The following is a 17,061-nucleotide window of genomic DNA, read 5'->3' as shown; positions in this document are numbered from 1 at the left end:
GTGTGTGTGTCAATGAAGTGAGAGACAAACACGCCAGACAGTTGAGAGCTGACAGGACACACATCATGGAGGTTCTCAGAGGCTCTGCTTATCTCAGACCAGGCTAATGACTGAGGAAGAATGGGGGAGGTAGCTGGTTTTGCTAATGCATAAACACAAAGTGAAAATATGAAGAAAAATAAACACAGAACCCAGTCCCAGACAAAGGGACAAAACAAATCTGAAACCCATTCTACTGAAATGGAAATGGTTGACTTATCTGACAGAGAATATGGGACCGGTAGGAATGGCCATTAGGTCTGTGAAAGGTGAGCTGCATCACTGACTCCAAGGAGGCCCCACCTCACCCTGCAAGGATGGTATCGTAGGAAGACAGGCCAAGGAACAGGAACTGGGTACAGTGCCGTCGGGAGCATAGGATGATCAGCATAGATGAGCCTCAAGATCATCTCTAAGGCGGCTCCCAGGTCAGCACACACCAACAGAAGGACTGAGAGAAAGCAGCAGCTGTCAGATAAAGCCTGGCGACTCACAGAGGAGGCAGAGCAAGAGCTAAGGTAGAACTGAAGAAACAGGTAGAGCTGTGAACAGCAGGAACCCGGGGACACTGATCGGTATTAGGACACGTCTGTGCCAGTGAATGGCTGCCGCATAAGACAGACACACAGAGAAATTTTGACATGAAACCTCTACATGATACCCGATCCTTCAAAACAACCAACCAACCAACCAACCACGGTACTGCGGTGACCACACAGGATCTATGAGGTCAGACGGCCACTCATCTAGGGTCAACTAAAGGAGACTTCAGTTCCTGACTTGTCTTAGGACGTGACTTTTTCTGGGACACATTGGTGAGCGAGACACTACTTGAACCTCCTAGGAGATACCGGGGTGGGCAGAGGTCAGATATAAAGATCTCAAGGAAGGTCAGTCAAGGTGTGAACACAGGAATCAATACAGGTTCTGAGAGGAAGTAAAGGTGGGGACAGCAATCTGGGTGTCAGCACTCACAGGAGCAGCGGGGAGTCCGGCACAGCTGTGGTACACATGCTCTGCATATTGAGAGTGGAAGGCATCATTCTCAAAGTTCACATTCAGCCTTCAAAAGGACTGTGATTTTAGAGCGGCCCAGGCACTCGTGATATAGAAGACAGAAGCTTATATCCAGAAAACCATCTCTGAGCTCCTTGTGGTGCAGAGTAAAGTCTTAAGTCTTTTAAGCCATTACTAGGGTTTACTTACTAATTTTCTGCCTATGTATGGACTATATTTTCCTGTTTCTTTGAATATTATTTTTAGTTTCTAAACAACACACATTTAAAATAATACAAAGCAGCTTCAGAAACAGATCTTTTCTGTCCCTCTGAATTAATTCCCCGCTGTGACAGATAAAATATAGTTTGTTTGTTTGGGATATCTCACGAGATAATGTAATTCCCCAAGATTAATTCTACAAAGCCTGTGGTATTCCTATGTCGTTAGTAAAGTTTCTTATTAGTGCTTTAGATGATGAGTGGTCTGCTCCGGGAGGGCACAGATTTTGTTTCTCTTGTGAACCACTGAACTTAAGTGATCTACTGTGGCTGGAGAACACAGATTTCTCTCTGGAGCCACTCAGTTTGCCACCCTTTTCTAGAAGGTTCTGTTGCTGGGGCAACCTGGACACAGTCATTAGAACTCTGTATCTTAGTCTTTACATCCTGAATCTCAGCCAGGTGAGTTGGTTCACTGGCCCTTCTTGGGATGTGCATGACCCTCAGGAAGGCAGAACTTTTCAAAGCCGTTTATGGAAAATGAGTTTTTCCCCAGATCTTTCCTTTTCAGTTTTTACCAGCCCCTACTTTGCCCCAACGGGCATTTCTGCAGCTGAGATGATAATGATCACCATTTTCTGGCACTGACAAACATCTTAGACATAGAGATAGTCCACTAGGGCAGCAGGGATCAGGTAGAAGCTAGTGACAGGACTGGGGATATGACGAAAGTATTCATGTATGAAATTCTCAAAGAATTAATAAAAGCACTAAAATGAATAGAGACAAACTGCAGGTTTTCCAAGAAGTGGCAGAGCTGGTAACAGAAATGATCCACAGGCATGAAGCATCTGCGAGGCTGCAAACGCTGCACCTCTTCAGTGGGCCCTGAGATTGGGTTTCATATCTAATACCCTGTCCAAACTTGCAGCTAGGCAGACAGGAATGAGCACAGAGATGGTTAACATTTTATGAAGCTAGTTTAGTAGTATTTAACTATTTTTTTGAATAAACACGGATAGTAACGGAAACTTGGAAAAATATGACTTTGATAATTTTTGCTAAATTTTTCCTCCTTTTATGAAGCTATTTAAGTTACACTTAATCCACCACTCTAATAGGCCTGCTTAGGGTCTTCCTTTCAAAGAATGCTAATATTTGCCTAATTCTTTTTTAGATACATATAATTTATAATTTAAGTATTTAATCAATTTGCAATAGATTTTACATACAAAGTTCAGAAGGCGATGGGAAGCCAATTGCAATAGTTTTTAAAGTTCCTAATTAAAATTCTTCTAAGAATAAAAGTTGTCGTTGCAGAAAAATCTGCACAAGTGTGCATTTTTGTGTAATTTTAATAAATTCTCAGACTTCCTAGGCCCCTTCCAGGGATAGAGACTGGATATGCATAGGGCAGTCTGGCTCTATATGTTCTGTCACATGCTGATACTATGTATCAAACCCAGGACTCTGTCACATGCTGGTACTATGTATCGATCCCAGGACTCTGTCACATGCTGATACTATGTATTGATCCCAGGACTCTGTCACATGCTGATACTATGTATCGAACCCAGGACTCTGTCACATGTTGGTACTATGTATCGATCCCAGGACTCTGTCAGTTGCTGATACTATGTATCAATCCAAGGAAGGACAGGACAGTTCTAGATTGTGCCTGCTCTACCGTTCTCCTAATCTGCTTATTCTCAAATATCACTGTTCCAACTAAACCAAGCATGTCTCTGCCTCGGTCTCCTCGGAAACACTCTCCTGTTCACAGCGAGCTCCTCACACCTCCACAGCTTTATTGTCTCCTGCCCACTGACCACTTGGCATGACCACTAAGCATGGCAACTGATGTGACCAACACTTGACAGGATACCTTAGTTAGCTTCTCCATCTCCTTTGAAAAGGCTGGGTTACTGTTTTTCTACTACTGTATCTAAAGAAATCAAAGAGGCAGGAGGGAGAAGCAGGCAGTCACATCAGCTACAATGGAGTAGGGTGTGAGTTTGACTGTGGCTACTTAATGATTATCTTCAATAGCCAGGGAGGTGTGAGCTTCACAGAACTTCCCACAAAGGCCATTTTCAGTTTCCTTGAGCAGGAGTGTAGGCTTTAAGCAGAAGGGTAGCAGTTGACGATTATGCTGAAGTCAACATGTGTAAATGAGAGCTGTTTACAATGACAATGAGCATATCTGATAGGCCAGTTCACTCACACTGCTCCCTTATGGCCACTCCCTGCCCAGTGCTCCCTACCCAGTGCTCCCTGCCTGGTGCAACCAAAAAAGTTTCCACTCATATAGCTTCTACCAAAACCTTATGTTTCTAAGAATCTTCAGTTCATTTTTAACTTACAGGTGACACATTTCCTGCTGTTCATGCTTTGTTTTGTTTGAGTTAATGTTCTTTGTAGCCCAGGCTGGACTCAAACTTGCTATATCACTGAAGCCAGTCTTCAACTGCTGTTCTTCTTGCCTCTATTTCCTGAGAGCTAGGATTACAGGTGGGCAGGACCATGCCCAGCTTCAGAGGGGCTTTAGTTTTAAAGTATAAGGCATATGTGTTGTGCTATGGCAACCAGCACTGAAAACAGGCTTCCGTGAAGGTTACCTTTGCTGTTTTATATTTGTACAAAGGACGGCCATTCAAGTCCTTCTGCCCACAGGCCTGGGTCATGGTGAACACAGCAGGCAAGCTCAACTGTGCAGATGAAGCTTGGGAAGATTAGTGGGCAGAAGCTGTTCTGTAGGGCACAAGCTGGCTCACTGAGGTTTTCCTCTCGTGGGACCGTGGGGACACATGTGAGGTTGTGCTAGCCACTGCTGCCAACCCAAGGTGCACATGTATGTAACTCAGACATAATTTGTTTGAGTCTCACTGTTCTAACCAAATACATTATTTACCATGTGAGTGTGCACCCATTCTGTATGCAAGCATGTGTGTATGTGTGAAAGGTGGGAGGGGAAGAAAAAGAACGAAGAATGAATGGGGGAAGCCTAACACAGAATGTTAAAATGGAAACATGGATTCTTATCCTTCTGAAATAGAGGGAAAAGGCAAAATATGTCATAGGATGCTTGGTACTAGAAAAATTATTTATGCATTTAAAGAGAGTAGGTCAGAATAGAAACACTGTGATGTGAACTGACCGTATACTACATTGACCTCACATCAGGTGTCACGGCAAGTGTCTTCCCCTGGGAAGGTCAGCACCACAGGAACCAGGCTTCTGGGGGAGCTGCTCACCTGACTCATCCTCTGCTGCTCCTGCACAGCGGCCTGGATGGCCTCTGCTACCCTCTCCTGATCTCTTGCATGTTCTGTCTTCCACATTTCTCTTTCTTCGGCGTGAACTTTCTCCAGATTTTCCCTCTCTTCTTCCACTGCTTTAGTGATGACATCTTTCATTGCTTCTTTCTCAAGCTTCAAACAAAATGGTGGAAGCAGAAGCATTAACAGAAAGGCCAAACTCCAGCCACGAGATTCAACCCTCACAGTTAGTCCCATCATCGCTGGTTTTAGGTATATTAAATAAAGGCACAGGGCACTCCATCATTTTAAAGCAGGATTTCATCCTTGCCCCTGACATTTCTGCCTGAGACCAATCAAGCCTCAGCATAAGGCAGGAGTCACCAAACACAGGTTTTAAATGAGTTGTGATGAGGGAAATACAAGCTACTAAAACATGTCTTTCAGGTCTGTTATAGCACAATTCTTTTCCTGAATTTTCAAAGACCCCAGAAACTGATGCATGATTTCTAAACAGTTGGTGTCTGGAAAGTACTGATTCACCAGGCTGCCCTTCTTGAGTTTGCACATCTCCGTGTGACCTAACAGGCCTCTTCATACTCATCCACGGTAACCATCCCATCACCAACCTCCCTACATCCTGGAAGGCAAAGAGGAATTTCCCATCCGTTACCTTTACTCAGTCTACCCCAGTCTCCATTCAAGGAAACAGCTACACCTTCTCCTCTTCCTGCCTCTCTCCTCACTCAGAACTTGGCATGCATCCTAACAGAGGAGTTGAATTAGAACCACTTCTACACTTGTGATTTTGGTTTCTGGCCCCTCTTTGGCAATTCATTTGTCCCTCATTTCAGGCTCACAAGCCCTTACCAACACTCTCCTGGGTCAGCCTCCTGCTCCCTGCCATTTCCTAGAAGGACACACTTAAGCCACAGTCCCCCCACATCTTTCTTAGCTACACACTCAGATCACAACTCAGTTCAGAAGACTAGCCACTTCTCAAAGCTCAATTCTAAGGTGAGTTATTACTGAAAAACATTTGAATGTGGATATACAACTTTACATGGTCAGAATAATTAATCATTGCCTTGCTGGTGTGTATCATATTTTTACCCAACTGTCGGCTTCATAGGGAAAAGATAAAAATCACAATAGTTCTGGATCGCCAGCCTCCACAAAGTGAGATTACGTATGCTATTCAAAAACCGAATGTGATGCTTACAGAACCTACTTTCAAGTCACAAGCTGTCTGTTTATTTCTGTCTTCCTGTCTCTCTGGTGATCTCCACCCTGCGCTGGAGGTGGTTATCAGTGGCCTAACGCAATGGGTTTTAAAGAAGTAACTAATAATCTGTGTTGCAAAGCCTTCCAGTTGCCAACACGTTATAGAATATGAATCGACAGGAATATGAATGGTCATAAAAAAGTGAAGAAAAATGGAATTCTGGAACAAAGTAGTGTTCAATGACTCTGTTAATGAGATGGGATGCAGTTCCACAGAGCAAGCACATGGCATTATGGCCGGGGCATAGCCTCATGGCCTGGACAGGCACACCTACCTTCACAGCCGACTCCAGGGTTTCTTTGTTCTTCTGCATTTCCTCCTGTAGGCACTTTCCCAGTGTTTCCTGCGAATGAGAAGACAGCAGGGAGGATGCCGGCAGGGAAGGGAGCAGAAGTCCGTCCCCCCCCCCAGCCCTGGCAGGTACACAAAGCCTTACCTTCTGCTCCTGTGTCTGCTGTGTCAAAGCTTCCTGGATCTTCTCTTTTAGCAGTTCCTTCTCGGTGTCCAGCACTTCCAGGAGCCTCTGATGCTACAAGGAAAGACACCTGAGCTGTGACTGTGGTTCTGAAATCCCACCGGCAAGGAAAGCAGGGAAGGAACAGCAAGAATGGAAGGAAACATGGGCATTGGCAAAGTGAGTGTGGAGGGTACAGAACACCGGAGCTGGCACATCTCAAGCCGTGCCCGGGACCCTGCTGCCCTCTCAGTTTCAGCTGAGCACGTGGCTCAAGCTCTGGCTTATACGCGATGACCTCACACCGACAAATCAACTGTAACATGAAATGTGTGCACAGAGCCCCACTTGGAGAGAGGTCTCCTAAACCGCTGGGCAGCAGCCCGTGGCGTAGACACACATTCTGGGTGTCCACCTAACCTCTGTGGGAGACAGAAGATCCGTTTTTCTCACTCTAAGATCTCACCAGTTTCTAACATGTGACCCGTGAACTCGAAGGAACATCAAGTGTGCAGAGCCCATTCCACACCCACGGAGCTGCACCACATCCATCACTGACAAGTGTGTTATCTGAAAGGAGGTTTCTAATCATCCTCTGCTTTTAGAGCCTCAAAAGAGTGACCATGGTCCTGGGTGGGGTCATCTGTTATTCTCTAATTACAAATGTATTTCCCATCTCATTTCTGAAAAGCAAAAAAAAAAAAAAAAAAAAGTAGTTTCCCCTGAAAGGCAAGTCCAGTCTAACTGCAATACAGGTGAAAAGTTACAGTATCGTGTGAGTCTGCCAAGGCCAGGTGACCACACAGAAGCCTTAGCTGTCACGCTCCACACACGTGCATGGTCACAGACATCATCCAATCATTAACTACACACAGGAATCCAGGTCTCAAGTCTGAGCAGGAACGTGCCCAGTTCAATGCCTGCCTCTGTACACAGACATCCCTGTCTCAAAATTTAACAAAGCAAGAAAAAGGGGTGCGGGTTTAGCTCCACAGCAGAATGCTTGCCTACTGCATATAAGGTCCCCACTCAGCATGAAAAAGCCCCATTTGAGATACATGCAAAGGTCCCACCTGGGGCAAACATATTAAAACTGATAAATAAGAAGCTAGAAGGAAGATGGTGCACCAGTAGAGTGCATGCAAGTGTGAGGACTTGAGTTTGGAGCGCCTGTGCCTCTGTAAGTGCTGGAGAGGACACACCTGCGATCCCAGTACTCAGGAGTCAGGGGCAGGAGAGCCCAGAGGCAAGCAGGCTAGCTAGACCAGCCCAGCCGGAAACTTCCGGGTTTGAATGAGGCCTTGCCTCCAAATATGAGATGGAGAATGGAAGAGAGAGACACCTGACAGCTATCCCTAGCCTGTACACACACACACACATATGTACATTCATATACATATACCCATACCCATGACAATGTACATATACATATATATCACAGACATGAGCATGAAGGAAAGGTAAGTGTAATTCTCTTGACATGAAAACCAATCAGCTTAGGCTTACAAAGGTTTAATAAACATAATCCAATAAACAACATTTCTAGGGAAAAAACAACCAATCGCAAGAAAACGCAGACCCGATGAGTGGAAATCAGTGAGTGACATGGGAGCCCAGCTTCCTCAGAGGCCAAGGAGAACACCACAACAGGATGTGTGCACTAAAACGCAATGCCATGTTGAGAAAATGCACCAGAAGGCGGCTTCTCACCACAGCAGTCGTACAGAGCACACGGCCTGGCCTTGTCTGGATAAGCGCTGACTGACACTGACGTTGAAGGAGCGCTTTACTCACAGTGTACAAGGATACAGTAATCAGGAACCTCCCTGGGTTATGCACATGTCTGCTTTATGTGAGCTGGGGCAACAATGAACCTTACAGCCGAGGGCTGTGCTGTCCCACACTTGCCTGCTGCCCAGAGTGTAACCTGAGCCTTAGCCAGGGTGGTCCCTTTTCAGGTATTAATGAATTCTGCAAGTTTTATAAAGTCATTACCAAAAAATGCAGCTATCTAATAACTGTGTTTATAACTATCAGTTCTACCCTATTAGTAATTACCTATAGCAACGAAAAGCTACATAACTAACACTCCACAGAAGGTCTTCTCACTGCAATCATCTACAGTAGAATAATTTCACCTGTTTATTCCTGTGCTGTTCATCTAAAGTAAGACAGAATGACCTCCCATCTGGTTCACCGTCTGACTCACGGAAGATGAGGAGGAGCAGCAGAGGAGTATTTTAACTCAGCATGTTTACAGAGACTAAAGTCAACTATGCGTATCAGGAATTGATTCTCCCTTTTTTTGACTAAGTAGAATTCTTTTGTATAAATATTCAGTGTGTTCACCCCCTCTACTACTGATAAAACAGTCACAAACTGTCTTAAAAACACATCTTTATCTCTTCTGCAGATATCTATAAGCTGGCTTGGGGTAATGTTTGAAAGTAGGTTGAATCCAGTCACTCGCAGGGCTTTGCAGTGCGGTGGTGGCCAAGGATGTCTGTGTGCAGGTGCAAGCAGTGGGTTGCAAAGGCCACAGGCCAGAGCCAGCAGTGCGGCCTTGCTTCTCACTGAGAAACAGCTGATGTGTGGCGGCTTCCCCCAGCTGCTCTGCTTAATGGGACTAGCCTTTACAGCCCCATAAAAGACATTACAGAAATTAACTGAAACTATCCCAGCCAGCATCATCCAAGAGGGGTTTGTTACAGTTTGCTTACATAAGATAATATATCACTTCTTAAAAACTACAGTGCAAGTTTAATAAAAAAGTTTAATAAGATTTTATATATTTTACATGAAAATATAAAAATAAAAGTTATAAAATTTTGCAATTGGAGAAATGAGTTCTAACTTTATGCAGTAGAAGCTGTGTACAAGGCTGTCAAAAACCATCTTTTGAAACACAAAGCATCCAGGACTAGAATGCTTCATCTCTTTGGAAATCATCCCAAAAGAAAGCACTCAGATCCCGCAGACTCGTATTTAAATACTGAGGTTCTGTGGTTCCTACTTGATTCCTGAATGTGGACAAGACCAAACAAAACCAAAACCCAACACAACCCAACACAACACCCTCTTCTTCCTTGGGCTACGAATGTAAGTTACAAGACATGTGTGGAGCAGATCCACCTGATCACAATGGCACCTCCTCTCTACTACAGTTGGATTAAGCCACCTTTGTGGCCTGTGGCCAGGCATGCTTACCTACACACTATAGACCTGAAACCTCCCGTTAAGTCTTCTGTATTTGGGGTGGAGGTGCTGGTGCATATCCTATACAACTGTCTGACTTTCTCCAAGTCTCTTATCCTGTGCACAACAAGTGATCTCAAAGGAATCTAGAAGGATCTAGAAGAGTATTGCTACTTCTGTTTGATGTGAATGGAAATGCATGATAACTTGATAAGCTATAAAATAAATCACAGATAATCATTTATGGGCCAATGAGTGAAGTATTGTTGGGAAAGAAACCTTCTGGAAGATAAACTGAGATTTCACAAAACCAGAAACATCAACATGCGTCTGTCTTCCTGCAAATAAAATCAAGGCACACAAGTAGCAGATCTACTCAACCAATAGCTACATTCCTAACAAGCTCCGAGGAACATCAGCAAACAGCGGCTCCAATTTAAGCAGGGCTTTGATTTACCAAGTGAAGAAATGAAACACTGGGAGACTGGCAGCACAGAGGCCGGATGGACAGTACCAGCAGGCACTAGAGGACCAGCAGCAGAGGCACTTCCACACAGGCCTCCACCTTAGACAGCTGGTTCACTTAAACAAAGGTTTTGACACAACCCGAAATTTAAGCAGAGTCTTTCTGTCTCAACACCTAAATGAAACAGCTCTTGAAAACCCTACTCTATCTGTGTAAACACGGCACAGCAGGCTCTCACAGCAGTGACCAGCAGATCGAGAGCACTGATCCTCAGATGTACAGAGCCCAACAGCAACTATCTCATATCCTCGCAGCATTCCGTTCGCATGGGTGTGACAATACTACAGGACACGGAGGTCATGTCCAGCAGAAACTTCCTGTCATATGCATGCAGTCTGCAGAAATTCCCTGGTCTCACTGTGACACCTCCAAGGCTGGGTTCTCATGGCCACTCCTTGAGGTACTGAGCCCACCCTCCAGGACCTGCCCCAGTACTGCCCTTCTCAGAATTTTGTGGCAATATGAATTTTGAAAGTCATGAACATTCACCTGATGACTGCCAGGGAGGGCAGGAGGACAGACACAGCAGTCAAGGCAATGGCTTTACTCCATACGGCATTTTTCAGCCATCAGCTTGCGCTCTCCTTGAGAGCATATAGTGCTGTGATTCTCACTTCCAGGAAAGCATTGTCAGAAACTACCTGGCAGTGGCCCCTTGTTTCTCATGCTCCTCTATCTCACAACTCCACACTTTAATATTTTGCATAGCAATATCCCTAAGCCAGCTAGAATTTTAAGTCTCAAAGGAATACTTTAAGGTAGACTGAGTTTGTAAAACAGCAGGAGCCCTGTTGCAGATCACTGGGCAACATCTTACAAAGCCAGACATGGATCCTCATAAGGACCAGCAATCAGCCTCCTTGGGACTCATCTAAAGGAGTTTAACACTGACGTCCATGCAAACTCTGGACACATGTGTGTGCAGTGCTGTTCTGAATAACTAAAACTTCCAAGTAACCAGAATCCACTTTTTGAATGTGCCCTTCTGAGAGTAAGCACTGAGGGGAACTATACGCTTGGGGGGGGCACTGGGAGGGTCATGAGCTGTGTTATGAGGTGCTACTAGGAAAACAGACTATGTAGAAGTTGTGTGTGAGTGGGAGCACCAGGAAGATGGGAACACTGCAGCTGCTATAACCTAAAAACAGTCCTTAGAACAAAGCCTGCCAGTCAAGTGGAAAGAGAAGCTTGGACAGCCACTGCTCACAAGGGAGTTCATCCTGAAGTGCAGGACAGCAACCGACATATACAGAGCAAGCCACTACACCACAGTTTAAAACATCTGACAGGGGAAACATTCTACTGCTGGCCTCAAATTCTTTAAGATACTCAAAGTAACTAATTCAATTTTGTAAGCTCGAGAGTGTTCCTGGCTTAGAATAAAAGGTGCCATGCACAGTGACATAATTCATATTAGAAAAGGGCCTCTCAATCTCAGTGGAAGGTGTTTCTTGATCTCTCTCCAAACCTATGTGCAGATGACCTATAAAGTCATTAAAGGGTGTTTTGGTGTCACAGTATTTTCATTTAAGTGGCTACTGCAAGACTGTGTGGTTCTATCAGCACTCACAGAACAATGCCCACGGTGACGAGCTTGGTGTGAAGACTGCAGCAGACCCCAAGGGGCTCACTTTCTGTCAGTCAACACCCAGTCCTTCAGGTCCCATTGAGATACCTCCTATCTGTCACGTCTTCCCACACGCTCAGGAAAAGTCATGTGTGGCCCACTGCAGTTTGCTTTCATCACCAGCACATATTTATTACTACAGACGACCCATTTTATGTCCGATTCTATAACACGCTAGCTTCTTAGAGACACAATGTCCTAGTTTTAAAGTACAAGACACACATGTTGAAGGTTGTGAGAGTAAGTTAGCCACACATTATACAGACAAGTCTGCAATTCAGCATATCACACCAATTTTAGGAATTCTGGACTACGAGGCACCAAAAATAACAAATACTTCTACTTCTTTGTTTGTCAGGGAATCTGTGCACATAGACTTTTACTAAGACAGCTGTCACTCAGGACCTCCAGCCAAAGAAATGGAGACTCTGGGCACAAGCCCCCTCCTGAGACGACTTCTGGAAATGAAAGCCCAGAGCTATTTATTTCCCTGACTTTTTGTAAGTTTCTTTGGATGTGCAAGTAAGCACATCATAATAAATTACTGTTAAGTTTTAACTTAGCCCACAGGAACACTCTGACAAATACATTTTTCTGAAGAGATAGTGGGACTCCTGAATTGTTGAGGTAAAGACAGTGAGGTCATCAAAACACTCCCCAGTACAAGGGGGGAAATGAATGGCCACCATCACATGCTGTGTCCTTTTTCTGTCTTTCAGTCTAGAGGGAAGACTTGCCCTGAAAAAGGACAATGTTCTTACTCAGGAGCAATGATGCTGAGGTGACAGCAGGGGAGCCAGGGTCCCCACTAGGGAAGGCACAACGTGGTGTGAAGATCCAAAGTTGTTTCAAGAGCCATGGAAGCAAACCTGGAGAATACCTGATGTCATCACTCACTATGTTTAAGACCCTGACACCAGCAGACCAGCTTCTCATTCTTCCACAGGGAGGAGAGCCACTGCCTCTTTGGCTGTCACTCGAGGTCGGCACGGTAGGCCGGGGGCTTTGAGATTGCCCTTTTAATATGAAAATGGATGCATGAGGCCAACTGCATTCTAGTGTGATTTGAGGTTCATCCGAGATACTGTATTTTCATGTTGAGTGGAAATGTCTCCAGGTTCAGCATGCTTAACTCTAATTCTAGAACAATCTAATAAGCAAGACCTTTTCCCCACATGTCCGTACGCACAGGCACCCATTCAATGCCAGTGACTGTTCTATATTAGTTTTTAGGAACTAAATTAATGGATCAGGAGCCTTAAACTACACCAGTGTTTTAACTCTTAAGACATGACGTTTAAAGCCTGATTATCACATGCACATGAGACCGCTGAGTTTGGCTCCTTCTAATCTGGTACTGATGTAGAAGGTTTTCAGATGAGACCCCAGTATCCACCTTAGACACAGTGCTGCTATGCTGGTTCTTAAACGCTTACGGTGTTGTATACAATGTGGAAATGCGCCTTCTCTACCCCAGCCACTCATGTAACACTGAGCAGAATCGGGACACACAGGCACATTCCCCCACAGACCCTGCCCCAGCTGACTCCCTCCCACATGTGAGTCATTCAGCTGCTCGTAGTCAGCTAATTCTCCTTCTCACACACTCTGTTTCTGCCCACAGGGTTTTGTGTGAACCCTGACTGTAGTGCAGTCTGACAAGCATAACACATCTGTCCTTCCAAAGGCTCACATCAGCCCAGATACACTTCCTTAGCAAAGCTCTGTGCTTAGAGTTGTGAACCTCTTTTAACAGCTTAATGAGGTCACTCTAGTGTTGTGCAACAATTTTCTCTGGAATAAACCTTTCAAATTAAAAAAAAAAAAAAACTTACATCTTGGAAGAAAGCTCTTTAGATACAGGTATTAGAGTTCTAAAGGGAGGTGAAACATTCCATCCATCATCAAAGCTCTCAGGCTCAGCAGTACACAACTCAAAAGTTTTAGGAAGTCCCTGAAACTCATTTGGTGCACTAAGTCCTTCCTATACAAACTGTAAAGCTGGCCAAGAGAGAGGGGCAGATGAACTGAACTTCTTAGAGATACTCCGATTACCTGAGCTGTCTGAAAGGGACAGTCTTCAGACTGTTGAATTGCCTCTAAGTTGTGAAGTGTGGTCCAAGATTTCAGCTATCTGTAAACTACCACCACTGCTGGGGTGGGCTTTGGTGATGCAGTTGTCTTTGAGTCATTTCTGCTCCTATAAGTAACTCCTCACCCATATTCCTGTAAATAACCCAACTCACTGGTTCACTAAGTGGCCTTGGGTGGTATTGTTGCTGTGGTCTGTCATTGGGTTTGGGTAGTTATCAGTGCTGTCTGTGGTCTATCACTGGGTTTGTGTGGTATCAGTGCTGTCTGTGGTCTGTCCCTGGTTTGTGTGGTATCAGTGCTGTCTGTGGTCTGTCATCGGGTCTGGGCGGTTATCAGGGCTGGTGCTGGGGTCTGTCCCTGGTTTGCTATCAGTGGTGAGAGATTATTTGTTCATGTTCCCCCAGGAACAGCATCATTACAGCATCTACTGACGTGATTACAAACACCAGCGTGGACAACGTCCCTTTTGGACATTCTTTATCTGTAGCCATGGGCACTGAGGTCAACCTAAGGATAAAGGTCATGCTTCCCAGTTTCCTACTCCAGCTCCCTGACAAAGCCCCCCCTGCACAGCCCTGCCACTGCTGCTCTGACAGGACAGCAGCCACTGCCAAGGATGTGCTTTTACTTGGATAGAGACTATGCACTGAGAAACTCCAGAAAGGCCAAGCAGAAGGTTCATCTACTTTATCCTCTCACAACATGAGAGCCATGTCCTGGCTTTCATCGTAATATGAACCTGACTTATCTTTATGGTTTGTTTGGCTTTAGGAAGATGGTAACTCATTTTTCCCAAACAATACATTCAGGAGAAAATGGGAGACACGTCTTATTAGTGAAATAGGCTTCATTTTAAAATAATGATGTGAGAGCCTTATGGGTAGACATCACTAAGGATAGGGTTCACTACAGAGCCATAGAACAGGCTGGGAGGGTGGGAAGAGGCGGAGAGATGGAGCTGGCAGGGGTGGATGTGTAAGAGGACTGGAGACTCAGACGAGGCTACACTGCAGTGCAGCAAGTGCTTCTGTGTCAGAACAATATTAGAGCTCTCAAGTGATTGAGCCTAGGATTTAGGGACGGTTTGACATCATGCTAGCTTTCAGAGTGTTTACCCTTTTATCTCTTGAAGTATGGCTATATCTACATATGGACGCCCTTCCTTTAGTCTCACACCCCTCTCCCATACTGCATTTCTCTGTCACTGCCTTGCAGATCCTGCTTGCAAGCGCCTGCCTTCTGGACTCTGAAGCTGGAGGGAAGCTCTGTTGCAGTAGCCTCCTGTGCTCTTGGAAAGACCATTGCTTAACTAACAGCTCAACCTCTGTGGGCCCTCATGTTTCCTCTCCTTTTCAGCCATTATCAATGTCCTCAGTGATGCGGTTACACTAAAAGCTATTTTCTAACAGCACAGTAGTTATCTGTGATACAATCCCACCTGCCACGAGTTTCTAATCACATTTTGTCTGAGAAACAGAGCAATGAAAATATCCTTTTATCTGCTTTCATGCCATTCTGATCCACTGAAGTCACAGCTGTGGGGAAGCAAAGGCCACTCACACTTTTTTTTTTTTTTTAATAAAATGAATCTATTTCAGGATACATGTCTATGTTTTGCTTGCTTTCTGACTAAATTCCTTTTGTCTTGTTTACTGATATTTATTTTCTCAAGTTCTTACACTGCCCTCTGGAAGTAACTGAAGTAGAGACGTGGGAAATGAGCTCTGCCAGGCCTGGGCAGGGCAGTGTAGGCCTGGGGCAGGGCAGTGTCCTGCCGAGTCCACCAACCAAGTAAGACAAGCCGGCTACTCCAGAGAGGGCAGTAACAAGACCACCTGCAGAGCCAGGAGAGAGAGGCCCAGAAACAAAGTAGCCAGTGCCTGAGGAGACAACCCACTCAGTCAGTGAAAGAAACACCAAGTGAAAGAGGCCCAAGTACCAGCTAAACCTCACAGAGAGGAAGTGGGAAATGCCCTTGAACACACAGGTGCTGGAGCCAATTTCCTGAACAGAACTCCAATGGCTCAGGCTCTGAGATCAACAACTGATAGATGGAACCTCAGGAAACTGAAAAGCTTCTGTAAGGCAAAGGACATTGTCAAGAGGACAAAATGGCAGCCTACAGACTGGGAAAGGATCCTCATCAACCCTATATCTGACAGAGGGCTAATGTCCAACATTTTAAGTAATTTAAGAAGCTAAACACCAACAATTCAACCAACACAATTAAAAAATGGGGCACAGAGCCAAACAGAGCCTTCTGAACAGAGGAATCTTGAATGGCCAAGAATCACTTAAGAGAAATGTTCAAAGTCCTTAGTCATTTGGAAAATGCAAATCAAAACAACTCTGAGATTCCACCTTTTATCTGTCAGATGGCTAAGATCAGAACCTCAGGTGACAGCACATGTTGGCGGGAATGTGGAGAAAGAGGAACACTCCTTCCATTGTTGGTGGGATTGCAGACTGGTACAACCATTCTGGAAATCAGTCTGACAGTTCCTCAGAAAATTGGACACTGAACTACCTGAGGACCCAGCTATACCTCTCTTGGGCATATACCCAAAAGATGCTCCAACATATAACAAGGACACATGCTCCACTATGTTCATAGCAGCCTTATTTATAATAGCCAGAAGCTGGAAAGAACCCGGATGTCCCTCAGCTGAGGAATGGATACAGAAAATGTGGGATATCTACACAATGGAGAACTACTCAGCTATCAAAAACAAAGACATCATAAATTTTGCAGGCAAATGGATGAATCTTGAGAATATCATCCTGAGTGAGGTAACCCAGTCTCAAAGCATATGCATAGTATATATCCCCTCATAAGTGGATATTAGCCGTAACATATAGGTGCCTATGCTATACTCCATAGACCCACGGAGTCTGGACAGGAAGGAGGCACAAGCAAGTACACTCAAGTCTCACTTGGAAGGGGGAACGGAATGTGGAATGGTCGTGGGAGACAGATGGACGGAGGGAACTGGGTAGGAAAAGCAATCTGGACAGTTGTGGGGAGGCGCAGGGGGTATGGCAGATGGCCACGAGAATGAAGGGAAATCTGAAAAAGATTGGGGGGGACATCTCCAGGAAGTTATGGGGACTGGGGATCAGGGGAGCCACCAAGAATCAATGGGAGTGACCCTAGCTGTAACTTACAGCATTGGGAATATGGAGCCTGGAGAGACTGGGTCTTATGGCCAGGCAGGAACCTTGGTGGAGAGATAGGGACATAACCCACCCAACAAACCTTTCAACCCAAAACTTAATCCTGTCTACAAGAAAGACAAATATGGAGCGGACACTGAGGGAAAGGCCAACCAATAACTGACCCAACTTGAGATCCATGCCACGGACAAAC

General features: G+C 45.1%; 1 protein-coding gene across 1 annotated transcript in view; it reads right to left on the bottom strand.

Moving 5' to 3' along the window:
* Window positions 1–17,061, bottom strand: part of Ccdc91 (coiled-coil domain containing 91) — a 170,911-nt gene that overhangs the window by 38,428 nt on the left and 115,422 nt on the right. Inside the window, exons 9-11 of the mRNA XM_032905426.1 lie at window positions 6,235–6,327; window positions 6,073–6,141; window positions 4,511–4,687 (exon numbers count right to left, since the gene is read on the bottom strand). Coding sequence (XP_032761317.1) covers window positions 4,511–4,687; window positions 6,073–6,141; window positions 6,235–6,327 — 339 coding nt within the window. The remainder of the gene's footprint in view (window positions 1–4,510; window positions 4,688–6,072; window positions 6,142–6,234; window positions 6,328–17,061) is intronic.

The sequence above is a fragment of the Rattus rattus genome, chromosome 6, assembly GCF_011064425.1.
Source record: "Rattus rattus isolate New Zealand chromosome 6, Rrattus_CSIRO_v1, whole genome shotgun sequence".
NCBI classification, from domain to species: domain Eukaryota; kingdom Metazoa; phylum Chordata; class Mammalia; order Rodentia; family Muridae; genus Rattus; species Rattus rattus.
Note: the sequence above shows the minus strand (reverse complement) of the source record. Positions and strands in the feature narration are given on the sequence as shown.